This window comes from Ambystoma mexicanum, chromosome 12, assembly GCF_040938575.1.
Source record: "Ambystoma mexicanum isolate Mex_15411 chromosome 12, UKY_AmexF1_1, whole genome shotgun sequence".
Classification (NCBI taxonomy): domain Eukaryota; kingdom Metazoa; phylum Chordata; class Amphibia; order Caudata; family Ambystomatidae; genus Ambystoma; species Ambystoma mexicanum.
The window spans coordinates 1,152,170,672-1,152,197,316 of NC_090936.1; the positions used below are offsets into that span (position 1 = coordinate 1,152,170,672).

At 47.5% G+C, this 26,645-nt stretch overlaps 1 protein-coding gene across 17 annotated transcripts in view; it reads left to right on the forward strand.

Annotated features, from left to right (window-relative positions):
* GRIP1 (glutamate receptor interacting protein 1) overlaps positions 1-26,645 on the forward strand; it is a 1,760,673-nt gene that overhangs the window by 1,224,955 nt on the left and 509,073 nt on the right. For 14 of the 17 annotated variants that reach the window (XM_069629739.1, XM_069629732.1, XM_069629733.1 and 11 more), the window contains exons 3-4: positions 1,997-2,132; positions 11,695-11,840. The exons of the other annotated variants lie outside the window; for them this stretch is intronic. In XM_069629739.1, coding sequence (XP_069485840.1) covers positions 1,997-2,132; positions 11,695-11,840 — 282 coding nt within the window. The remainder of the gene's footprint in view (positions 1-1,996; positions 2,133-11,694; positions 11,841-26,645) is intronic. 17 annotated transcript variants of the gene reach the window in all.

Consider the following 26,645-nt stretch of genomic DNA (forward strand, 5'->3'; position numbering starts at 1 on the left):
ATATTGCTACATAAATGCTGACGTCTACCTTGGCCAAAAAAACGGTGGCCCCAATAGAACGTCTCCCGGCCAATCCTTGATCGGACGCACAGCTTTCCATTTCACAGTGATGTGCGCTAAAAGTATGAGGAAAGTTGATAAATAGCATATTTAAGAATGGGTGTGTAGGTTCTTCTTTCTTAAGGAAATATTTCCAACATATTCCTTATTAGCCTGCAGAACCAAGTTTAGGATATTGAAATATTATGCATGCTAGATATAGGAAATTTGAATATTTTCCATGATAAACCTATTTCAATCAGCCCTCCCATAATAATTAGGAACATGATGTTCCAGTCATCTACTGGAGTTAGAGCCAGGGTATACTGGTTCTTAATAGGTGGGCACTCCTGTCGATCGGGGAATATATCCATAAGCCCTTGACCTTGGCAAGATGCCTGTCTTTGGAATATCTGAATGGTGAGACACTGTCAATCAACTAAACCGCAGGAAACATCCCCTGTTTAGAATGTTAAAAGATCCATTAAAAGGGAAAGAGGAAATCGCTTCATCAAACAAATCGAAAAAGTGAATAACACGTTAAAGAGTGAGAAAATAAGTCTAGACAGTTTTTAGGCATTAGAGATTTTTAGAAGGCTGATTCAACCAAATTACTTATTTAAATGGACCTTACTTAGTTATTCTTTCGAATTTTAATATGGTGCTGTTTTTAATTGCCTGTTGGAAAAGGTTTTTGTCAAAAATTCTCTTTTCTTACCCATTTTAAAACAATTTTGGATTCACCTTGGACTCCTGTTTTAGGGAGACTTGCTTCTCCGGCATGCAATGCAGGGTTCTTGGAAGGAGGCCTCAGTCTGCTGTGTCTGGGGCCAAAGAGCACACCCTTTGATGACATGGTTGAGAAGCTAGCTCAACCCGCCTGCAGGTTTTTCAGGTATTTTAAGTAATACTTTATGGGAACTCGAAATGAAAGGGTAAATAAATGGTGAAACATGGCATTAACACTGGCAAGTGAAGATCGGGGCTTATCACTAGAAAAAGAGCAAGTTAAATTAAAAACATAGCTTCTCTGATAGATCCTTCCAAGGAAAACGTATGGGATTAAGGTGTGCATACCAGAGTGACAAACTTGGGAATATGATAGCAATGAATTGTACATGGGGAAAAAGGTGGGATTCGAGGTCCTTTTACAAGCTTACAGTAAAAAGGGTTGGAAATTGTATTTAGTGAGAAAAAAACAAAAATATAAAGCACTAGTTTATTAACAAAACCAAAAGCTGAAACCATACGTTTAACCTGCATTTGCTTGTGAAAAAATTGAAATTGGACCATAAACCCAAGAAAGTGAATGACTGGGCAATGAAGAGTCACCACATTAAACCGCTCACCTTGATGGCATTGTAGGTAGTACACTCCCTGGTTCAGGCAGCTCTTTGCTCCATTCTTTTACTGCTGAGGTCTCCTCCACTCTCTTCCTGGCATTGCCAAGGACTTCTTCTCATGAAAGGGTTGGCATGGCTAGATGGAATGGACAAAGTGGAGGGGTGGGGCTGTTTGATGATAAGAGGACCCACTCGTTCCTCTGAGCCCAACACGGGCACACCCTAGTGGTTTACCCATTACCCTAGTGCACGCACAGTCACGCTCTCCTCTAATACACTACTGCTTCCTATATTCTGCACTCGTACATACAACCGCTGATGCTACTATGCCAGCTCTTGCTTTCTTCTTTGGCATTGCAGACAATTGCCCCGCATTTGAGTGTTGATCAAGCTTGTTAGCATCACCTGAACCTTCGCTAGATGTACGAAGGCCTGCGTTGCGACTTACTAACTGCATGCCGAGCCGTTACAGGCAACCTGGTTGACGATGTGCAATGTGAACGAGTGCAGATGTACATGCTAACCGCCTGAAAGTTCAAGTGAAAGGGGTACTGTAGCATGCTGTAGACCCCTGCGGTTCCACTTCAGTAACGTCATTACTTTTCCTTTGACAGAGGAATTCAAGGGCTCCACCTTGATTGAACTGATGAAGAAAGAAGGCACCACCCTAGGGCTCACGGTGTCAGGTGGAATTGACAAGGATGGGAAGCCAAGAGTGTCTAACCTTCGACAAGGAGGAATCGCTGCTAGGTAACCACATCTGAAGCCGCACACCACTCACATCATGTTAACGCGCGGCACAGCAATAGGCACCTCTTTCATCAGCCATGAAGTGGGATACAAAAATGGTCATGATGCCCTCAAACCATTGATTGCCTAGAATTGGTCATGCAAAACCCTTAGGGTATCTGCCACAGTTCTAGCAAGTGACCTCTCCCCGAAAAAGGCTTTTTCCAAATCAGGGGTGTCCGGAGGGTGGTGGCTGAGCTAAGTAGAGAAAAATACAAATGCATAGCGAAAATCATGTAACAAAGTAAGCAAACAGATTTCCTCTTGGGAGTTAAATAAATTGCCTTCATTTGAACCTACATAGTGTGTGGAAAGTAACTGTGAGGCCTCCGCCGCTGTCACAAATCTAGTGCAGAGAATATGTATCTAGCAATGCAAACTTTCCTCTATGTTAAGTGAACAACAAGTTTAACTAAAATTGCATGTGGTTTGTAGGTTTGACTAACCCCAAAGAGATTCCCAAAAAAAATGTGCAGAGGAAAAAGATAAAATGTATGTTGTGAATGTGTGTCCGGCAAAACGAATCCATGAAATGCCAGGCTAGTCTGAGACTACTCCTCTTTTCTCAATTCCTCATCCTCTTATTTAACATCCTGAGGATCTGTGTTGCCCAAACAGGCAAAACTGCTGAAGCCCATCCTAAATCACAGGTTGTACTGCGTTACCGCTAGAAGTACATGAAGCCGTCTCCGATGCCTGCTTTACCCATAACTGGGAGGGTCTCTTGGCTCAGGACTTGGTTGTAGGATTGGTCCTCGACGTAGTACTTTCAGGAGATATGGTGTTTTAGTCCGACGGCGAGCGGCGGGTATCATTGAAACCGTTGAAGTTTTCAAGTCACACACAAATGGTGTTAAGTCCCGACAGACATGCGCATGCCTATTTTTGTATGTGTTAGTCTCCTTAGTGAATTTGCAGATCCGTTTTTTGGGTGGCATTCCGTAATGCCTGCCTGCCCTAATTCTGTCTACGTTTTTCAGTGGCACATTGTGCCCTTCACCTCCCCTCTTATTGGCTTCGGAAAGTCAGCATGTTTGTTTTTGTATTATTTAAAGGTTTTCTGCAGCTGATCAGTGATTCACCAGGTAGTTCAATCCATTGGATGGAAGCCAGCACTGAGATGGTCAGTCTTTGACTCCAGGAATTAGTGTTTCATAGACCATTTCTAGAGGATGATCTGAGATGGGCCAAATACCATTGGTTACCAACGAGTAAATCCTAAACTCTTATTAGCAACCGGTGTGTGGGGGAAGCAACCAATCGGGTTGCTTGGATCGCAGACTTTAAATCTGTCCCTGGGCTTTTCTCACCAGTTCCAGCCCGTGAATTGGGTGATTACTGCTATAATGAAAACTGTTTGCCAGAAAGGCGATTGCTGCAGTGCTTTTGAATTTGTTGCTCCTAGTCAGAGGTCTAGAAGCAGTGGCCTAAACACATTGCAACTTGATATTTTAATTAAAGTTACCATGGATAATGTTTAAAGGAAGAGAAAAGGATTTTTTGGAATATCACTTTAAGGTGATAGAAACATGAGCGAGCTAGGTCTTTTGACCACCATCTGCTTCAGATAGACGGCAGAGCCAGCCAAATTGCGACCAATACTGGCCGCCCTTCAGGGTTTGCTGCGACGGATCTATTTTTCGCACCAGTGTTGTGCTCATTCCTCCGGATCATCCCTCCTCCACTGTCTTACCCAGTGGATCTACTGCAAAAGGAAAGAATCTATTGATTGTTGAGGGCGCTCTTTTCCTTGCTGAGTCTCTCTTTTGCGAATGCCAGGAGTTCTTCCTCGGCTGCCTATTGTACCCAACCCTGTTGTGTACTTTGCACTTTTTGCATCTTTTTTATAGCTATCAAAAATCAGAGATTATATCATTCCTTTATTGGTGATAAGTTCCTTCTTTTACAATATATTCAGTTTGGCGAATTGATTTCCCAATGGAACGGAAGCTCAGCAGTCTCTTCTGTTTCTAGATCCGTTTTTTTAAGTCGATTTCTTTTGTATATCCATGTATTAGAACAATGGAACACAGGTGGTGGAGGGCGGCTTGCTTATAGCATACATTTTCTAACTTCAAAAAGTAACATTAAATGTAGTTTAGTTCTGGAAAACGTGTCATTTGAGATTTCCCAGGATTCCTGCAGCTACTGCCTTCTGCTGTAACAAAGGGTACCTTTATTTTCGCAGGCCCATTCAAAACGGGTTTAGACGGTACCGATAAATTGCAATCTTCCTTCTATGACCCAGGAGAGCAAGCCTTTAATTTCGTATTCATAATTCCTTTCACCAATGCTCATGATATCATATTGCTAGTGGGTCTTTTGCACATGAATTAATTAAATTCAGAGCAAAGTTAAATAATAGTCGCTGCAGAGCGTAATTGCTTCCGTGAGCCTGGGGACGGGATAGCACAGAGTGATCTCCATGGCAGCATATGCACTTATCGTTTTCAACAAGTTGAAGAACTTTTGTGAAACGCCTATTGCAAAAAAAGTGGGGGATTTTTTGCCACATTTTTATTCGCCGGTTTAGATTTTTGTTATCTAGTTTATTTAGAAAAAGAGGCGGGGTCTTTCACTTTGCTGATCCACAGTAGGTTCTGATGAAATTCCAGTGCAAAGCTCCTTCTTGTACCTTGGACAGTTGCAGGATATTTGCTATTATGAAGGTCCCAAGACCTGTGTTTTCAACCATTGCTTTTCTTGAGGATACTGATTGTGAAGGCTGGTTTTCATCTCGCTTCTACCCTAGCACTTAATTCTCGGTGTCCTCTCCCTGGTTCTCGGGCTGCCGCCGGCATTCCATTGGAGCGTCAAGACTGCACATCCCTTAAGCTGACATCTGCTATGGTAATGATCTTTACCGCAATTACTCCTGCAGAAGAGGAGGTCTCTGAGAAGCAAGATTTGCTTGAGTTTTCCACTTAACTGATGTTCATTGCCTCGGCATCACTTTAACCTTAACGCGCTCATCTCTTTTCAAGCCTCGTTAAAGATTTTATTGTGAGCTGCAAAATGATGGCTGAATGCAAGATTGTTCTAAACATTTATCTGGGAGTTTTTGGTCCATAATTGAGATAAACAGATGGAACTCACCTATTGCATCGTGCCTCTAGGTACGGATAGCCATTTCTTGGGTCTGCCCCAAATTTGAACTTCTTTGGCCTGTTCATGGTGCCCATTTGTCGGAGAGCCCTTCTCTACTTTATCATTACCAATTGGCTACACCATGCGCATTTAGAAATTCTGCTATTTGCAAAAGTATATATTTTTTTTATCTGGGAAACAAAAACTGCTCATCCACCAGGCTTTGGGAGAACGGAAACTTCGGTTCTGCTTTTCAGAAGCTTGGAGTTCTTTCTTCATGGGGTTCCCATTCATAGTGATCTGTTAGTGATATCGGTACCTTCTTGGAAGTTGAAAGAATTGTGAGTTTTTCACCATTATGGTGTGCATGCATAATGTTAAACTGCAGTTGTGTGAGGCGGTAAACAACCTAGATCTGCACTTTATTGACACACAACTTTGTGTCTGTCATTATGTTCTCGATGTCCCAACTTCTGCAGCGTCCCATACTGAAGGCTCAATTGTTGCTTTCAAAGTCCCTGAAATTGATACGCTACTATAAGGGTGCAGTTCTTCAATGTAATAGGTGCTCAACACTTTTGCCTGTCTAAACACCAGTCGCCCCTTAAAACTGATATACCTGTGAAAAGAGGAGCTCTTGTAACACAAGTTTACACCAATAGGTACTTTTTTACCAACAAAATCAAATTAAAAGACAGATTCCCAGCAATTAAAAGTAGCGGGCAGAAGTTGATTAAGCAAATGAGTCTTTCCTGTGTTCCATGCAGAAGGGGCCATCTAATATACATGTGTTTTACATGAGTTCACTTTCTCTGTGTTACACTGAATGTTGCATGTGATTTCCATACTGTTTCCTTGGTTGTTTGTTTATTGTATAATGTAACCGCCATATGAGTGTGATGAAACCTTTGTCAGTAAAAGGGGCTTGGGTTACCAAAGGTGAAGTGGCCCCTGCTGGTCCTTATGTCAGGTGAATGCCCTTATCGACCAATGAGTTCTTTCAAAGGGAACGTCCCAAATTATTGTTAAAAAATTCTACCAAACAGATTGTGCGGTCAGTGAGAAGTTCTGCCACTGCATTCAATGCAACTGGCTCCAAAACGGAGGTCTTTTAGCCCGATTCAATCTACCTTTGTTGTATTGACATACATTAAATCACACCAAAGCAATTGACATAAATTAATTCAATTAAAGTTGCACCCACCAATGTCAATATAAATTGAAAACTACTGTGTGGGGGTTAGTGTGAGGAGGGTATGTCTGAGGGAGGTACGCCCCAGTTTTACCATTAAAAAAAAAATAGGTAAGGACAACATTTTTGAAAAAAATGCGTACATTAATTGTAGGTGAATTATAGACGGTGAGGTGCTGCAGAACCCCTTAAAATGCAAGATGTCAATGCATGTTTGGGGGAGGGGTTGCAGTGAGAGCAGGCAGTGTGAGACCATAGGTCGAGTATTTTGTGCCCTTATTTAACTTAAAATCTAACGATTTCACTACAGTGCATCCTACAAGCTAACAAAAAGATGATTGGATAATAAAAGATTCCCCTTGGCGTACTGTGCTTAGCGAGGTCATTATGGCAGTACGGATGCTCTGGATACCATATTGCCTTCCTTGGGTTTATTTAATCCATGCACGTGGGTCCATGTTTGTTGTCTACATAGACTTCCACTATCTGAATAGAATTGCAGGTGCTGACCTACAGGAAGGGGTGGAGCTTGGGCAAGGAGGTCCAATAACACAGTGCACATTGCGATGTTAGTCACGATGGAGACATTTGCAGAATGTGTAGAAAGTAGGCCAGTGTGCAGTGCAGCAGATCTCTGCACTAAGCGTGTGTCTGAGAAAAGTCCAGGACCTTGTCCGTGATAGGAGGAGATCCTCCCAATCAGAGGTTGGGTTCCATGCGAGAGCACAACCTTGCCTAGTCCATATACTAGTAATATAAGACCGTGGCGGTATCCCATAAACCCATACTCTGACACAAACCTTATTCGTGCATTGAGTGGATTCCTGTTTACTTCACCCAGGTAAACTGAAACCGAGCACCTGGTTTTCGACTCTTCCCAACTAACCAGTTTCCTGCCCCCAGTGATAAGTCTGAAAACGGCGGCATACACTGCCATGCACCTTTCTATTGCACTGGTGCACACCCTCCCCATTTCCCATTTCTGCCCCCTAGCGCTTCTCCCGCGTCTAGGGATTCTTTTACATTGGGCCCTCCCGCAACGCAGTTTTCTTTATCCAGCTGTTTTCTACTCCTCAAACGCCTTCACCTTCCTCTTGCTGCCACCAGCCGCCTATACCACATCAGTCCGCTTTCAAGTCTGTGGATTGAGTCCAGCTTCCATCTGGGAGCGATTTTGGATCATGGGGTAGAACCAGTTTTCAGCGGAGGGTGTCTTCTAGCAGATCCCGTCTGATTGGAAATAGACGGCCCAAGCTGGTTGCAAGGGGAGTAGCCCCCGAAGTCACCAAGGATTCACTATTTCTTTGTGGTGCCTCAGTCTTCCTCCTGTACAGTACTCACCAGAGTTGCAAGGGAGAGGATCCCTCGCCAACTAAGCATTGACCTTCGTTCCAAAAAGGAAAAGTGGCCAAGGACACTGAATCACTCTGTACTGCCACATAAATGTCTGCTGGCTACAAGGCACAAGGAAAAGCACAGAGGGTATTCTTTTAATTTACCACCTGCAAGCAAGGTATGTATTTTGGGAGTTTCCTGGGTTATGCCCTCACTTCTGGTCCATCTCACCTTTGTAACACAATGGCGGCTTCATCATTTCATATCTTGGAAGATGATGAATTGTGCATCAGTTTTGTCTACTGCCAGTTCCCATCCTGCGCAATTCCAGTGTTCCTCAATGGACTCCATTAGTAGTATCAAAAGCCCATTCCAAAGTTGTCCTGTGAAGACCGGGTGACTCTGTTGATGACTCCTAGGACACGACTGTTGCTGGCCGGGGTGTGAGATGACCAGAAGTCTGGCCTCTCTGCTTTGTGTGAGAGGTTATTCATGGTCCTGAATGCCAAGCTGCCGTACATGGACATGCCCGTTCAGGACTGCCTCCTTCGGCCAACCAGTGTCTGAAGTTCCCTCTTATCCAGAAGACACTTGGTGTAAACGTATCAAAGTGAACCACCCTCAGGAGACAAAGACCTTCTAAGGTAACCAATGAGGGTGTGAATGCAGAAGACCTTCATCTGACCAAAATGCACTTTGTGAACCACAAGCAAAATCTCTGCAAGTAGTTTCTAGTGAAACACTGATCCCACACACATGACAAGCATGGCATTTTGCCTGTAGTTGGTTTGCCTGCTCCAACAGCAAAGCCTTCTTACCACTTAGTACTTCAGTATTTAAAGCAAGTGCAGGATATTTGGAAAAGCCTCAGAATGAGACCATCATGTCAAATTCACCCAACAATAATTGGAGGGCACAAAAGCTAGACCACCATGGAAGTTTCCTGCGCAGTTATTTGTGATAACCGACTCGTGAAATTAAAAGCATCTTTCAGCATGGCCAGTGAGAGCCCAGCCACGATAAGTCATTGAAATAGATGGATCAATTTGGAGGCTTTTATCAGAGACTTATGAGTGGTGATCACATATTGGTCAGTTGTGGGTTGCAGTGGTGGGATGGGGGACTTCATGCCCTCATGGTTCTAAAGACCTTCGGTAGAAGAGTTCAGGCTTGATCTAAGCAAGCAAGCTACAAGGCAAAATCACCTTAATTTCACCAATCCCATTGGCCCACTCTACCTGGCCCAAAGCTGGATGCATGTCAGCTAGCATCCCCACCTGAAGGACTTACCTAGTCCAACCCTGGTCTGGTCATTCGAGCCCTCATGGATTTTAAATAAAAAACCTACTGATTGATATCTGATCCCAGCCAAGAGGATCTAATTTCTTGGAGCCATCTTGGAACAAGCTTGTCAAGGATATCCTGCTCCAGAGAAGCTGTCTGCTATCATGGAGCCTTTTTTCTCTTAAAGATGTTGGCCTAGTGGATACCAAGGCTCTTGGGCATCGATCAAATCTTCATGCAAGGCTGCAGATGCACTTGGTCCATCTCCATATAGAAGAGCGCTGGGACCGATCTTTGTACTGTTAAAAACACGCCCATTCGAGTCCAGTAAGTCCTTCTGCCACTCCTGTGACGGTTTTCTCACTCTGTTTGTAGGCTGCTCATTCTGCTTCTCTCTCAGCCCCTGGTCTCATTATAATACTCTTGAGATCTTGGGTGAAAGGCTCATTGCAGAGATCTCTTTGAGTGCGCTTTGGAAGAAATTCGGAGTTGTATGTGATCTCCATGGTTCTGAAAGCCCTTCTCCCAATAGTGGGATAAAAGGTGGTCTCAATTCCTGCACACAACACAACCGCTCTATCTTAGATCAGGAAACGGGACAGTACGTCCTGCCCAACTCTATGTAGGCTAGCAAAGGCCATTTGGTTGTGGGCCATTCCTCAACGAATGTGCATTTTGGTATCTCACATTGCAGGTGTGTCCAAACCTTTAGCAGTCTCGCAAATGGAAACAAAAGCAGAGCCCATCTTCAACACAGGTGCTCCTGCCAATAGATCTTTCCACTGCCCACCTCTGCTGCAAAGAACGGAGCTCGGATTGTCCTGCTGATAAACTGATCAGTGAGGTTTTTGCTGCCTTTGTCACAACCCTGTTTAGATGTAAGTGTCCCTCAGGAGTTTAGGGACTTTGAAGAGTTTTCCACTGGCCCACGTTGGAGACCTGCATATGGAGAGCAAGCATATCTACGCCCGACCAGCATGCACAAAGAGAGAAGAAACCATGGCTCGGAGACCAAGATCAGAAGCAAAACTGTGCCATATCCCTGTGTCTGGGGGAATTCTCAGATGTGCCACATTTCACTTGTTGGCACTTTGGGGCATTTAGTTGGGGCACTGTGGGTCAGTGTTATTCCAATCAGATTAGGATTTGCACATGTTCTGATTGAACCCATCCTGGCGCTTCTTTGCTTGGATAATTCTTGGGAAAGAATATCCTACTTTATTGTTCCAATCCCAAGACTATCCTGACAAACTTAATAAAACCCTTTAAAAACCTTATAACTGATTTGTACTGTTCATCCTATGTCGCAACTGACAAACAGCACGTTCATTGCAGCCTCCTTGTATGTGCCTTACATTATAATAGTACTCATAGAATTTACAACTCAATTCTTACAAGTGTCTGGGAAACCAGGTGCACTCCACCTGTCATATAAAAGTTTACATGAGTGTGTGGTCTGTCCCCATCTTGCAAGCCTTCTGCTCAAAACTGCCTTAAACGGTTGTACATCCCAGGTACACTGCATAGCCTCTTTTTCTATGACTGCATAGCTTTGTTCCACCTGATGCAAGGCCGTGGATCCAAATTCATGGTGCTTTCTTTGCAATCGACCCCCTGATTCAGCACTGTACCCATTTCATATGCACTTCCCTCGGTGGTCACCCTGCAGAAGGCTGACACGTCAATCATCTACAGTGGTGGTGCATCCTCAAGTCTGGAAAACTCTCTCCTGGCAAGGGCCGAGACTTCTCTCGCACATGCTCCAATGCGTTATTGCATGGATCCAGCTCAGACTGAAGCCCATATTAGACAGGATGCGTTATAACCCTATACATAGTGATGGTATAATAAGTGTTTTTAGCTACTGGGTGATCTTTTCAGATGGTGGAATTCAATGAAGAGAACTTCAAAGAGATAAGACCACATTGCTTAACTGGCAGCACCAGTCCCTCCCACAAGTAATGTGCCCCATATTGTCTCACGCTCGCCACATTAGATTTTTTTTACCAGAATTTTTCTAATTGAAATGTGGCTGTTTTAAACATCATTGTGCAGAGTTCATCTCAGCATGCTACCGTCAGGCATTATAGAAAGCTTTTAATGGTCCAGTCCTCTGACAGGTGGCATTCAACTGACAGTAATCCATGGAGAAAGGCGCCAATCGTATAAAATAGTGTTAAGGGGTCAATACATCTGAAAGCTTGTAGGAAAATAATAGACCATTGATTGAGGTCCTAAGGAAGTCAACCGCTCTTCAGGGTGTCCTCCAGCATATACTTGTAACATTTGCACACTGCTGTGTAAAAGTGCATAATCTTTGGTTAAAAAAAAAAGTAGGAATTGTATAAAAACAAAGCAGTTCGACCACTTTAATTCTTTGCCTCATTTAGACTGAAATATGACCATGTGTAACTGCAGTAATGATTTGAACCACATAATGAGTACCATAAACCAAGCCATACGCTTCCCTGAAGATGTTTCCTGGTGAATGTGTTCATTGGATGACCCTTGTAGCCAAAGAGCATCCTTCTGTGTTCAGCCTCTGTCCATCCCAAGTGGAAATTGATGCGATGCTGCTCCCCTGACCAAGCCAGCTTTACGGAACACACACTGTGTCCATTGCAGAAGTGACCAACTGAATGTGGGCGACTACATTAAGTCTGTGAATGGGATCAACCTGACTAAGTTCCGACACGACGAGATTATCAGCCTCCTGAAGAATGTCGGGGAGAGGGTCCTTCTGGAAGTGGAGTACGAGCTCCCGCCGGTCTGTAAGTATTCATTGCCTGCTTCTAAAAAGTTTAGCTTGGCTCATACGCCCCATTGAGCAATGCCCTTCCCTGGGCTTGCCACATACTGTGCAGGAAGTGTTATACATCTAACGTTATAAGATCTACATCATCTTTTTAAACAGTCTTTTAGCTCAGGTCAATTGTGACAGATTTTTAGTACTGCTTTAATTACAAACATTGAAATTACTTTTGTAATGTATTTACTTTCCTTTTTATTTTTTCAAAATGTTCTAGAAAATGTATTTTATTCATTTTTCCTACATTCTTCGACATGACCCTGATTTTTCTCATTTGTGTTTTGTTTGATTCTGAGTGTGACTTTTTATGCTGTTTGTGTATAATGTACTCGGTTGCTTCTGGACAGGGCTGGTCACCCCTGGTGTTTAGCAGTGGTCTAAGTGGGTGGGAGTGGTGCTACTCTACTTTAAAAAAAGGTTTTACTGTTATACTTTCATTTTAAAAGCAAACCGTTCCAGAATAGTTTCGTTTTAAAATAAAAGTATAGGAAGAAGTTGAAACTTGCACTTCAGTGCACTGCATTGAATATTCCCTTAAACAGCAGGTGTGTTTGTTTGGGGGTTTGGATTGTGCATGGGAGGGGGAAAGGCAATGAGGTTTGTGGGGAGTGGTGGCAAACCAGCGGCAACATAGTTCCACTACTTCTTTTTGTACACTTTGACCACTGGTGTGTAGGTATTTTATAATATTAAAAAAATATATATATATATTTTTTCACTGAAAAGACTTTAGATAAAGTGCAGTTAAGTTGACCAAACTTCACGCAACAAAACCCTAGAAATTCAACTGATGTGGGAAGTCATGACCAGCTTAACTCGCCATGCGCTGGTTGATGTCCCCTATAATGCCATATCCCCCATAGTGCCATTTTGTATGTCATTGTGAATCCCTTCTGTTATAATATGTATGTGCTCAGGGGCTTTGCAACAGGAATGCGCTGATTTAAACTGGTCATGACTACCCGCATCCACTGAATTTCTAGGGTTTTGTTGAGTTCAATCTGGCCAATTTAACTGCACTTTATCTAAAGTGTTTTCAGTGAATTTCAAGTGTTTTGTCATACCATAGCTTATTTTATGTGTCCACTGATTATGTCCCCCCAATATGTTTCTTTTACACCCACCATGCATTCCTTTTGGGCCACTCCAGCCATGGCCAGTGTAAATGTTCCCCCAAATTTGTTTCTTTTGAACGCACTATACATGCTGTAGCCACTATACACTATTCACACCATTCTTTAATAACCTTTCCATTTTTTGATGTATGGTTCCCAGAAATTCCAGTTTGAGGGGGCCCTTGATGACTCGGTTTAGAAAAAGTCATCCAAATCCATCTAGCAAGTCAAAAGCTATTAGCCTTGCTCAGACTCTCTGCTGCAAAAAGCACCAAGGCCGATATAAGGTTTTAAAGAGCAGGGGGCATCCCTTTCTCTGTTAAATATTTTAAGAACTACTGGATGGATTTATGCAAAACCAGTCAAGAAATGTAAGTCTATACTTTGGGCCCGAGTTCTTTCTAATTTGGTCAAAATCTCAGTTAAATTTTGTTTGTGAAATTTCAGCCAAATCCGTCATATGAGGCAAAAGTAATTAGCAATTCATTTTTTGGGTTTCCTCTGAAACTCAATACTGTGAGACAGGCATGGTATCAAGAGATGACACAGACAACAGATTTCCGGTTGATAAGCAAATCTTTTATTAAATATCAGTTTGGTGTGAGGCCTAGCTTGCCCTATAACTAGAGTGGCATTTTTCCCTTCCTAAATAACTAAGGAAAGTCTATGTTCGTAAATCCAAATCAAGTCTGTCTGTGTCAAAATCTATGCTTGCCATCACATCTAGAACTAAACATTGTGTGGGGATGTTCTCACCCAACTAAAACAGTGTTTAAATTAATTGTAAAGCTGCTTCCAGCTTGAGATGTTCTTTGGCTCCCTTCCCAAAGTCTATACAGTTCCAATAGCTGCTTACTTCAGAAATGTTCCACCATGACATAGCATTCCCTTCAAGCTCAAAAGCACTTCTTCGCAATGTTCAACTGTTACTTGCTTTCTAATTTCCTTAAACAACTCTCATGGGTTGGTTGGGGTTCTCTGGTCTGGGCGCAGTTAACAAACTGCACGTCCACCCACTACAGGCTACGCAACCAGGGCCTTTGGCTTCTTAATTGCCCAAGCTTTCTTTCACCTTGACTCGGCTTCCATTCCTGTGTTTACTCAAACACTAAAAGTTCCCTTGTAGGTGATCTGCTTTCTTCGTCACCCCTTTTATAATCTTACATCGAGTTTACTTTGCCGACTCCCAATGATAGCCTTTTTCTACAATGTCTTCAGGCAACCCTTTGTTAAGGGCTTAACGTTAGTTTATTCTCATTAACTCTTCAACAGGTTCAGAGGTTTTTGAAAATATGCCGACTGCACACAAACACTCCAACACAGTGTAGCTTGCAACTTGCACACTCTCGCGCACCGGGTTTCTTGTAATGCGCGAAACTCACAGATCGCGTTCATAGTTCCCGCTGCTTCTCCGCTCACACGGCTGCCTGTGTTTGAGGTCAGGGTCCCACCTCCTGCCCCTCAGACACTCCTGGGTCAGTTTCTCCACCCCCAGGAGAAATCGAACCTTGCAGCCACGATGAAGGGACCGATAGTCCACACGGCTCCCTTCTTCAGAGTCCGTCAGCTCCCTGGAGAGAGACAGCTTCCTCGCCACACTTCTGCAGACTGCTTCGCTCTGCAATTCTCCAGCGTCTCGGCGCAACGCTCTTTACAGGTTCACTACTGTTTGGGCCGGACTCCCTGCTGCTCTCTCTCTCTTCTCTTGTGTGTTCCATCCCTTATACACCTGAGCCCTCAGGTGTGAGTCCTTGGCTTGTCTTGCCTGACTGCATTCAGCCGGCTCAATGGAACATGCCTGATATTCCTCCAAACCCCTCTTCTTCGTCCCAGTACTAGAGAGGTGTTTTCTATAAGAAGTGTGTTTTGCTCTTTGAGGGATCATCCTCGTCTCAGTACTAGGAAGGGATGAATGGGGAAATCTGGGCTGAGATATGTTAGGAAGTGCATACCTTTCTGGTTGTCTCTTCCTTGATCCCATGTTAGTGTGGTTTGTAGTTGGAAGTAAATATGGTTCCTTGTTGTATTGTTTTAGCATTGGAATGAGATTTATGAGAGAAATTGATTTCCTGGTCACCTTGTTCCGGTATATTGTAAAACAGACGGAGGAAGAATAGAACAACGCTGGCTATATCACATGAAGGTGGAGGGGAGGTGGGTAGGTCATCCCAATAAAAGGGAGAATACTGCATCTTACCCGTGGGCCTTCTCTCCCCAATCCCCAAGGACCATCAACCTGGGATGATCCTCCCTCGCCCGTCCACCCCCAGGGTTGGGATCCAAAAGCGATGGCCCTTCCCTGGCCACCTGAGCAGAAGATTCCCAGGGAGTAGGTGTGGGAATGCCTACAGGTTTCTTACATGACTCAACTTAACTATATATACACAAGTAAATTAGGCAACTTGGTAAAGTATATGTATGTGTGTGTGTGTGTGTGTGTGTGTGTGTATATATATTTCTGAGGCTTGTGGAATCTGCTTAGATCACATGCTGTGCATAGGCCGACATCTAGTGGAAGCTGCGGAGTATTACAGTTTGTTTTTCGAAACTCGAAAATGGGCGTCGACACAGGCGTGCCAGTAATACTATCCCTAGTGTGACGTCCACTGTACCCAAGATCCCTCACGCGTCTGGGATCCTCAGATTGTTTTTTTCCGCCATACTGGTCGGAAGCATCTTGCGGCGTCCCCTGGCCTTAGCCATACCTTTGCTAATTATTGCAATTTAAAATTATTTATTGACATCCTTCCCCACCCCAACGTCGACCATCGACACTCGACGACGGCTGGAGAAGACATCGACCGTCGGCTGCTGCACGACGGATCTGGGCCTCGGAAGGCCGCTGGCCTCGGCCCGGGCCTAGTAGGCCGCTGGCCTCGGCCCTGCAAGTAGGGAGAGTGGGGGGTGGTATATACTCTTCACTCTTGGTATATAGGTACACCTTATATATTTCCTACACTTACCAGCCCGCTGCCTCAAGGTGCGTATGGAGGGTACCCCTTTCCAATTCTGCCCCAAGTGCAACCGCAAATACCCTTGGGTCGACAGGCACGCCACGTGCAATCTCTGCTTGCCGAGGGACCACCCCGAAGCGAACTGCAGAGCGTGTAGTAGGTTTAAACCTAAAACACTTAAGGACCGTTCGACAAAGCGTTGGGCCCACCACGCCAGGCAGGCAGCCATGGCAGCGGAGGGCGCCTTCAGCGATGGCAGCGACGCCGTACTTTCGGACGGCGAGGGCATTACGGCGTCGAAAGACTGCCGAGCGCAGGTCCCCGACCTCGGAAGGTTGTCCGGCAGGGCGGCTATGGGGAAGACCCCCGGCGACGCAAGCGCTACACCTACACACACTAAGCACACTAAGTCGAACCGAACCTCGACGACGTCGACTTCTCGGAAAGAGGCACGGATAGAACGGTCCGACTCGGTGTCCTCTGGGCGCTCTCGATCGAGATCGCCTCATGACGCAAGGCAATCATCCACTCTTGCCAAGAGTGCCTCGCTCCCTAGATTAACGGAAGTTCGATCGTCGGAAGACGAAGACGACTTCCACCCCCAGGCCGCGCTCCAAGAGACCGAGAGCGCAGTTAACACCAGCGAGGCCTCACGCTCGAAACAAGATACCTCTCCCGACCCTCGGCGCCAGGCGTCGAAAGTCTCTGGGGCCTCCAAGGGGCAGGGAAAACATTTTTCCACGCACGGGGAGGGAGGGAAACAGCGGAAAGCTCAGCCTTCCACTCCTGTAAAACCATCCTTCCACCCCAAGCAGACAGATAAACATAAATCTACTGGGACATCAACATCCAGCAAGGGTACCCTTGATAAGTCCTCTAATTTGCCTACTAAAGTCATACCCTGTTCCAAAGAATGGTCCAGTGAGGACATAGACAGGGTCATGTCAAGGATGTCTTCCTTAGCGGATTTTTATGACAAAAACCCAGAACATTTCCTTTCGTATGACCCTCAAGGGGCCACACCCTCAGGCTCCTCTGATCCTATCCCCCTAAGTAAAAAGGCCCGGGTCGAAAGACCTGACCCCTTCGAGGTGCAGCCTTACTCTACTCCACACCCCAGATACCAAGGACAACCTTTCCCTGAAGGGGACCAGGAGTTTTCAATTATGGAGGAACGAACCGGGTCTGAATACTATGCGGAGGATGAGGACCTGGAGGAGGTAGAAGATGAGCAGGAAATTTACAGAGTAGATTCCCCGGTAGAGAGCGAAGCCCCAGTTACCGACTCGCCAGTTGATAACCAACCCCTCCTTAATGAAGTTCTTGCTCGCGCAGCAGAACATTTTCACATCGACACCCACGGTGTACAGGAGGAAAGGGACTTCGCAGAAGAGTTGGTGGGAGAGAGGAGGCCGGTCGCTCAGACCATCCCTATCCTTAAATCCATCCAACGTAGAATAGATCCATCCCTGGTGAATCCTAACCTCACCAGAGCCGTCAACCCCAGAGTCGAAAAACTTTTTCGGGCAGCCCAGTCTGACCCTCTTTATATAAGAGGTCATCTTAAACCAGACTCCCTAGTGGTTACCAACACTCGGAAGAGGGCTGGGACACCCTTATCGTCGTCAGAAGCTCCTCCCGACAAGGAGAGCAAAAGACTGTACGGGTTTGGCAGGAAGGTAGCCTCAACGTCCGCCTACCAAGCAAGGATTGCAAACTCCACCACCCTGTTGGCAAGTTACAACTGCCATCAATGGGAAGAGGTCGCGGCGCTCATAGCCTCTGCTCCTAAACCGTTAAAGGGCCAGTTGGCTCGGATCTCGGCAGAAGGGAGAGCCGTGTCTGGTTGCATATTAAAAGCAACTTTCGACGCTGCAGACAACGCAGGAAGATTGATAGCAGAAGGTACTGTTATCAAGAGACATGCGTGGTTACGGCAGTCGGGGTTCAAAACAGAAACACAGGCTTCATTAATAGACAAGCCGGTGGAACCAGATCTATTGTTTGGGAAAGCGGTCGAAGACGCACTTAAGAATGCCAAGGACGAGTACGAGACTCTCAAATCCCTTGGCCAGCTTACCAACAAACCCCCGAACCAGAGAGGGAACAGTAATTTTCGTCGCCCACGCGGCCAAAATTCACAAAGAGGCAACTATGCCCAAGGACAGGGTACACAATGGAACAACAACCAGCAGGCTACCCAAAGTTACAGCAAGGGTAACAAGAGAGGTCGTGGAAGAGGCAGAGGCAGCCCCAACAAGGGAGGTGGCACGCCTCCGCCAAAGCAGTGACGCTCAGTTCAGGGTCCCTTCTCACACAACCCCAGTAGGGGGACGCATTTCCAACTTCACCCAGGCTTGGGAAGGGATCACCTCAGACAGATGGGTGCTGTCAACAGTGTCCACAGGATATTGTATAGAATTACTGCAGCGTCCCCGGAACCACCCTCCACGACAAAGAATACACTCCTTAGAACATCAGAAGATCCTTCTCGAGGAGATCGCCATTCTGCTAGAAAAGGACGCGATAGAACTCGTCCCAGGACACCAGGTAAACAAGGGTATCTATTCAACTTACTTCCTTGTGCCAAAGAAAGATTTAACAATGCGCCCAGTATTGGACCTACGGCCTGCCAACAAGTATGTCAAGCCCCAAAAATTCCGTATGACCACGCTACAAGAGGTAATCCCCCTCCTAAAAAAGGGGGACTACATGGCAACCTTGGATATGAAAGATGCTTATTTTCATATTTCCATGCTCCCGGCGCACAAAAAATACTTGCGCTTCAAAGTGGACAGTGCCACTACCAATTCAAGGTACTGCCCTTCAGGATAGCTTCAGCACCAAGGGTATTCACCAAGGTACTGGCGGTGGCAGCTGCACACCTACGCAGGGAGGCAATCCCAGTGTACCCTTATCTGGACGACTGGCTCATAACGGGGGAAACCCCAAGAATTTGCAGGTCAAACATTCAGAGGACTATCGACCTCCTCCACGAGTTAGGCTTCTCTATCAACGAGAAGAAGTCAAGTCTGGTGCCAAGCACCTCAAAACAGTTCCTAGGAGCAATCCTAGATACTCAGAAAGGGTTGACCTTCCCCTCGGAAGAGAGAATTCGGAATATACTACTGCAAATTCCACATTATCAGTCAGGTCAACAAATAACGGTACGCAAAGCAATGCGGTTACTGGGCATGATGGCGTCATGCATTTACCTGGTCCCCCACGCACGTCTGCGCATGCGTCCCATGCAGGAATGGTTGGCGAAACAGTGGTCTCAGGCAAGTGGTCAGTGGGACAATCTAGTGGTCGTTTCGCCAACACTCGTACAGAGCTTACACTGGTGGACAAAAGAGAATCTCGCAAGGGGAAAACCCTTTTACGATCCCGAAGTACAACCAGTGGTAACTACAGATGCTTGCCTGACTGGGTGGGGAGCTCACCATCTCCACCACACAGCTCAGGGTCTCTGGTCTCACTCAGTAGCCAAGAACCACATCAACCTGCTAGAGCTTCTGGCAGTATTCCAAGCGCTTCGGGCGTTCGAGCCCCATCTACTAAACTTGTCGGTGCAGATCCGGACGGACAGCACGACAGCCATGTTCTATCTGAACAAACAAGGAGGGACTCGTTCGCCAAATCTGTCCAAGCTTGCCCAAAAAATCTGGATATGGGCACTCAGACGGAACATCTTCCTATCAGCACAACATGTTCCAGGGGAGCTCAATTCCCTAGCGGATGCCCTAAGCAGAGACTCCCTCCCAGAAGAGCACGAATGGGTCCTTCACAGAGAGATCGTAGAAGATCTCTTCTCTCAGTGGGGTTTCCCCACTATAGACCTATTCGCCACAAGCGAAAACAAACAATGCCCAGGATTTGCATCCAGGTTCCCCCAGCCAGACTCCCAAGGGAACGCCCTGTGGATGAACTGGTCAGGGATGTTTGCGTACGCTTTTCCACCAACTCCTCTCATCAGGAAGGTGGTGTACAAGATGAACAAGGAATCGATGACGCGCATCCTAGTTGCTCCCATGTGGGCGAGACAACCATGGTTTCCACACCTACGCAGGATGGCGCTGTGCGAGCCCATCAAACTCCCAGCCTGGTACAACCTACTGTCCCAGCAACAAGGTCTAACAGTGCACCAGGAACCCAACTCAATGAACCTGGCAGCATGGCTCCTGAGGTCATAGAGTTTGGGCATCTCAATTTACCACAGAGGTGTATGGACATCCTAAAAGAATCCAGGAAACGAAACACAAGGCACTGTTACTTTGACAAGTGGAAGAGATTCGTTATTTGGTGCCAGAATAAACAAATCAACCCAGTTGATTGCACTCCTTCCAACGTGGTAACATACATGCTCCACCTGCTGGACGCAGGTTTGGTTTTTAACTCTCTGAAAGTACACCTGGCAGCCCTCTCGGCTTACACCACATCCCATAACAAAGTATCGTGGTGGAAAGTACCAGTAGTTAAAGCCTTCATGGAAGGAGTAAAGAGACTTCACCCTCCTATTTCGAACCCACCGCCAGGATGGGACCTCAATGTGGTGCTAGCTAAGCTCATGGGCCCCCCTTTCAAACCCATGCATAAAAGTAGTCTCAAACACCTGACTTCTAAAACGGCCTTCTTAGTAGCCATTACCTCCATAAGAAGGGTCAGTGAAATTCAGGCTCTGTCAGTGCAGGATCCTTTCTTTATTATCCACAAGGACAAACTGGTTTTACGCACACACCCTAGGTTCTCACCTAAATTTATATCTAAATTCCATGTAAACCAGTCCATCGAGCTTCCGGCTTTCTTCCAGAACCCGCAAAGCTCGGCTGAGGTGAAACTACACACCCTTGATGTGCGTAGGGCGGTCCTCCTACTATGTAAATAAGACCAGACCGCTAAGAAAAACAGATCAACTGTTTGTCTCCGTAGCTACAGGCAGAGAGGGGGATCGCGTCTCTAAAGGCGCGATCTCGAAGTGGATTATCAACTGTATACAGCTGTGTTACTCTCTTTCTGGAAAAACTCTGCCTTTTACGCCAAGGGCCCATTCTACTAGAGGCATTGGTGCCACTCTGGCTTTCATTGCAAATGTTCCCCTCAACACCATTTGCAAAGCAGCTACTTGGAGCTCTATTCACACTTTTACTCAGCATTACTGCATTGACACTCATTCCAAGACAGATACACAAGTGGGACAAGCGGTTCTAAGACACCTGTTTGCTCATGACCGTTCTCACATCCCACCTCCTTCTTCGGGTACTGCTCGCTAATCTATGCACAGCATGTGATCTAAGCAGATTCCACAAGCCTCAAGTATTTCTGATGCTTGTATCTGCTTAGATTCACATGCGACCCACCCTTCCTCCCCTCCGAGAGAAGGCGCATGATTGCTTGTAGTCTTACCTTTCTGTCTATCTGCTTGGATTATCTTGGATTATCTGTACTCACGCTACTCCTCATGCTTCCTCATGTCAGAAAAAATACAATCTGAGGATCCCAGACGCGTGAGGGATCTTGGGTACAGTGGACGTCACACTAGGGATAGTATTACTGGCACGCCTGTGTCGACGCCCATTTTCGAGTTTCGAAAAACAAACTGTAATACTCCGCAGCTTCCACTAGATGTCGGCCTATGCACAGCATGTGAATCTAAGCAGATACAAGCATCAGAAATACGATTACGGTGAGTAATGTATCCCATATATATATATATATATATCACATTACAAAGTGTGCTGTCCCTGAGCTCCATCTCAATTTTTCCCCGGTCCTCTGCGTCAGATGTTAAGATTTCCGTGCATTTCTGTGCAATTTGGAATGTGATTTTGAGTTGGTTGTGGGTGAATTAATGGACTGTGGTAATAGGCATACCTCTACATGGTGCCGCAGATATATACATATGCATACTCTTACATCCTGTCCCCTTTCTCCCATACTGCATGGGCGTCCCTTCCTAGGGACGGGAGACAGAACCTTTTCACCAGAAAAAACCTTCTTCCCCTTTCAATTTAGAGGCGCACGAGGGTGCGCCTCTAGGAGCATACGCTACCCTGACTCCACACCTCAGTCCCCTTTCCCGTGTCGACGGGAACAAGCCAATTTCACCAGCTCTCCTGGGTTTGGCCCTGCCATGTAATATCACGTGATCTTCCCCGGATTCTTCTTCTTTCTTTTTGTCTTTTTTTTGCCATTCAGGTACTTGGTCGACCGGCGTCACTCTCCTCTCCAGCGCATGTCAACTTCAGCGGGCATCATTAGGTGTCCAACCTGCGAGGGGCTCTTCCCTATGTCCAACCCCCACGCTCTCTGCTGCCTTGGCCCAGACCACGGCTGGGAAGGTTGTACCGCGTGCGACACACTGACTCCACGCGCATGAAAAACAGGCCAGCTAGGTGGAGGGAGCTCTTCGAAAGGTCGCCTGCAGAGAACTTCGCCAGACAGAGATCGAGGCCCAAAGGAGGGCCGCTATTTTCCATCGCACCATGTAAAGGTGCCTCCTTCCTGAGGAAACGCCCAAGCCGGAGCAACCCGAGGCTAGTCCAGCTACTGGCCTCATGCCCGAGGGGTCATCAGATCCTTCCGGACACAGTGCTGAGTGACTGCAAGGTTCTTTTACCAGGGTTACACCTGAGGGGCAACACCCTAGTACCGGCTCCATGTCCGTGGGGGCGCCTGCTCGCAGCACTACCGTCGACACTGCAGAGGGCAATACGCCTTCCAGGCCTAGACCTGAGGTGCAGGGTAGGTCTCTTGCTCCACCACCAAGAGTCTTGGAGGAGGCCGGGCCATTGGGAGCCATGCACCACGACTTTGGCACGTGGCATGCAGCTCGACAAAATGGCCACCGTGCCAGACAACATGGCCACTTGTCCAATGCCATGAACAGAGCAGGTGGTTGAACAAATTTCAAGGTGGGACTGGTGTCAACCAGGTACGTGGCCTACAGTTTATCCATCAGCGGCGCAGGGCAGGTTCCCCCTGCAATTTAGGCAAAGTGTGCTCTGGCCCCAGCAGCTCCCAGCCACTCCGTCAATATCTCTTGCCACCTCTTCAGCCTCAGAAGACAGGTTCTTCAAAAGGTTCCTGGTGCTGATGCGAACCCCCCCAGATGGGGGCCATCTTGCGGGATGCAGTCAGGGACTTTCTCCCTCCGGTCATCCCACCGGCGCCCATAGTCATTCCTCCCATGGCTCTGGCACCACAGGCCCCAGCGCAGCCCCCGCTGCCCCTGCCGGCTCTTTTGATTCCGGCTCCCCTGCCTCCCACAGTACAGGTGCTTCCACACCAGCTTCCGCAGCAGCCTCCAGCTCTGGTCGCCCAGCACTCCTCCCGCTCTGGACCAGCCGGACACCAGGGTGGACACAGACAAGGAGAAGGACCCAGACACGCCTTCGTCAGCAAAGGCCTTCCACGACCGACTTGCAGGCTTGTTTGAATATCTGGGCCTTCCTCAAACTGAGGTCGAGCAGCCCGAGGAGGGATTTTTGGCAGAAGACCTCACCCTATGACCCCCTACCAAAACAGGTATCCCAATACAGAAGGACGTTGTTGCCTTGGCCAAGAAGGGGTTGCTCAAGCCACACTCGGCCCAACCTGTCAATCGGTGCCTCAATGCCAAGTATAGACAGATGGAGGGGGATCCAGTCTTGCTATCGGCACACCTTCAACCGCACTCTTCGGTAATCGCTGCGGCGTGACTTTACTCTAAGCCTCAGTCTTCCTCAGCCACCTCGTCCTCAGCGCTGCTAGGCAAGGAGGAGAAAATCTTGGAGGCGTACGGGAATAAACTACTCCACCTCCTTGCACCTGCGTCAATCCAACATGAATGCCATGCTGGCAGCCGCTAACCAGAGGCTTTGGTGGGAAATAGCAGACTTCCTTCCAGAACCTCAGGTTCAGATCCAGGCATGCTTCAAGGTGGCTCGAGGAGAAGCCAAACTGGTTGCGCAGGACATCATGGAGTCCACCGTGGTCCACATCGATACCTCTGGCCGGGCCATCTGCATAGCCAAGGACATGAGAAGGACGGACTGGCTTTGGGCTACTAAATTTAACCCTGATGTCCAGGAACGCGTATTGGACCTTCCATTCGAGGGTAGTGACCTCTTCAACTCTACCACTGACGAGGAATTAGATAAAAAGAAAAACAGCTTGCAAACTGCAAAGTCTTTATCCTAACGAAGGCCACGCGCAGGGCATACACCTAGTTGCATCAACACTCCGACAGTGGGGTGGTCATTCGGCGTGTTCCGGGGTTTCCAGGAATGGAGGTGGAGGCAACCTGACCGCTCACCCAGTCTGCACCGGCGCAAACAACAAAAAGAGGGATGAGGGGCAAAAGCTTCTTCCAGTCCCGCTCCTCAGCAGCAGCCTCAGAAGGAAAGAACGCATGACGTGTCCCTTCGGGTCCACGTGTCTCCAGTGGAGGGGCAAGCTTGCCTTTCAAGTGCAATTTTGGCACCAGAACCTTGCAGACCCTTGGATCCTCTCTGTAGTATCCTCGGGGTACGGCCTACTGGTCCCTTCTCCTCCTCCTTCCTCCCCTCCACTCCCACAGATTGGGACACTAACTCTGTTGGCAGAGATCCGGTCGCTCGTCGAGAGCCAGGCAATGGAAGAAGTCGTAGCCTCCCATAGAGGATTGGGCTTTTATTCCAGGATTTTCACCATAAAAAAAAGAACCACCAGGCTGGCCTGAGAGTTGTTTGACCTATCCACCCTCAACCTCTCCCTCCCTCTTCAGAAATTCAAGATGGTAACGCCAGCACTCATTGCGGAGACACTAGACAGGGGAGACTGGATGTGCTCCCTGGATCTGAAGGACGCCGATCTACACGTCCCTATTTGGCAGCCACATCGCTCCTTCCTGTGCTTCAGGATCATGGGCTGCCATTTCCAGTACAAGGTGCTACCCTTGGCCTCAACTCAGCCCCCGGTGTATTTACCAGACTCATGAATGCAGTGGCAACCCTCCTCAGGGCCCAGTGCCACCATGTCGACCTATACCTGGGCGACTGGCTCGTCAGGGCGAGATTATCCACACTTCCTCTGCGCTTATGAACACTCTCCGTGACCTGGGGTTTACGATCAACCTCAAGAAGTCGCAGCTGCAGCCCACGCAGAGCCTCACCTTCCTTGGCCTCATCTGGGATACGAGCTCCGAGAGGGTCTTTCCCTCGGAGGACAAGATTGCGGCTATCAAGAAAGCCACTACGCACTTCCTTACCAGAGCAGTGATCTCAGCCTGGTGGTACCAACACTTACTGGGTATCATGACAGCGGTCCTCCTGGCCATGCCAAACACGAGACTCGGCATGAGGAGATTACAGCTGCACTTCACACCCTCGTGGAATCGGGGAAGGGGCTCCCAAGTGAAGCTTATCAGCATACCTCCTTCTCTCCACCCGGACCTCTCATGGTGGTCTAGGGACTGCAACCTGTGTACGGGCAGGCCCTTCTGGCACCTGGCCCCGCAGATCAATATCACTACGGACTCCACCCTGGAAGGCTGGGGGGGGCACTGTGGACAGCCACACCGTCCACGGAGTGTGGACCCGACAGGAGCGGGAATCACATATAAACTGGCTGGAGCTCAGGGCCATCTTGTTAGCTTTCAGGGCTTTCCTTCCTCTCATTGGGGGCAAGTCTGTACTTATCCAGACCGACAACTCCACCAGCATGTACTATGTAAACAAGCACAGGGGTACCAGGTCCACTCTGTTGTGCAGCCTTGCGGTCAGCATGTAGAAATGGGCCCTGGAGAACGTCTACCTCACGGCCATCCACCTCCTGGGGGAGGCCAACTTGGAAGCAGACAGACTCAGAAGACTGGGAGCGGACAATTACGAATGGCAATTGAACAACCAGGTAATGCAAGTGGTCCTCAACATATGGGGCCACCTTCAGGTGGCTCTATTTGCCTTCTGGAAGAACAGGAAGTGCCATCAGATTGCGTCTTGGCAGGGCCAGGGCCCCAGCTCCCTGGGCGACGCATTGCAGATTTGGTAGGAAGGCATGACAGCCTATGCCTTTCCTCCCACACCCCTGATCCAAAGGGTAACCCCTTTGAGCCAATGGCGTCGGCGGACATCAGGCTGGTCACCATTAAGACGGCTTTGTTGGTGGGCCTCACCTCCGCTCGCAGAGTCAGCGAGATCCTGGCTCTGGTGGCTTCAGAGCCCTATACCAATTTCAACAGGATAAGGTGGTTGTGTGGACTCACCCAGAGTTCCTACCTAAGGTACCATCCGCTTTCCATCTTAACGGGGAAATATTCTTGCCTAACGACGAGGCTCATAGAGTCTTGCACTGTCTGGACGTCGGGCGCGCGCTGAAATTTTATCTGGACTGGACCAAGGGCTTCTGCAGGTTGGATACACTTGTTGTCACCTTCGGGGGCTCCAGGCCCGGGTATCAGGCATTCAAAGCTTTTATTGCACGGTAGATGGTTGCGGCCATCAAAGAGGCCTATGACGGGCAGCACAAGCCACTGCCAGCTAACATGCACACTCATGCTGTCAGAGCCAAGGCCACGGCCATCGCCTTCCAGCAGCAGCTGTGTGGCAGGTCACAAGCAGGGCGGCCATCTGGGCCACCCCTTCGGATTTCTGCAAGCATTACTGTTTGGGCGCCGGCTCTAAGTCAGACGCAGCCTTCGGACAGGCGGTTTTAAGAAACTTTTTTCTTAAGGAGTAAGGA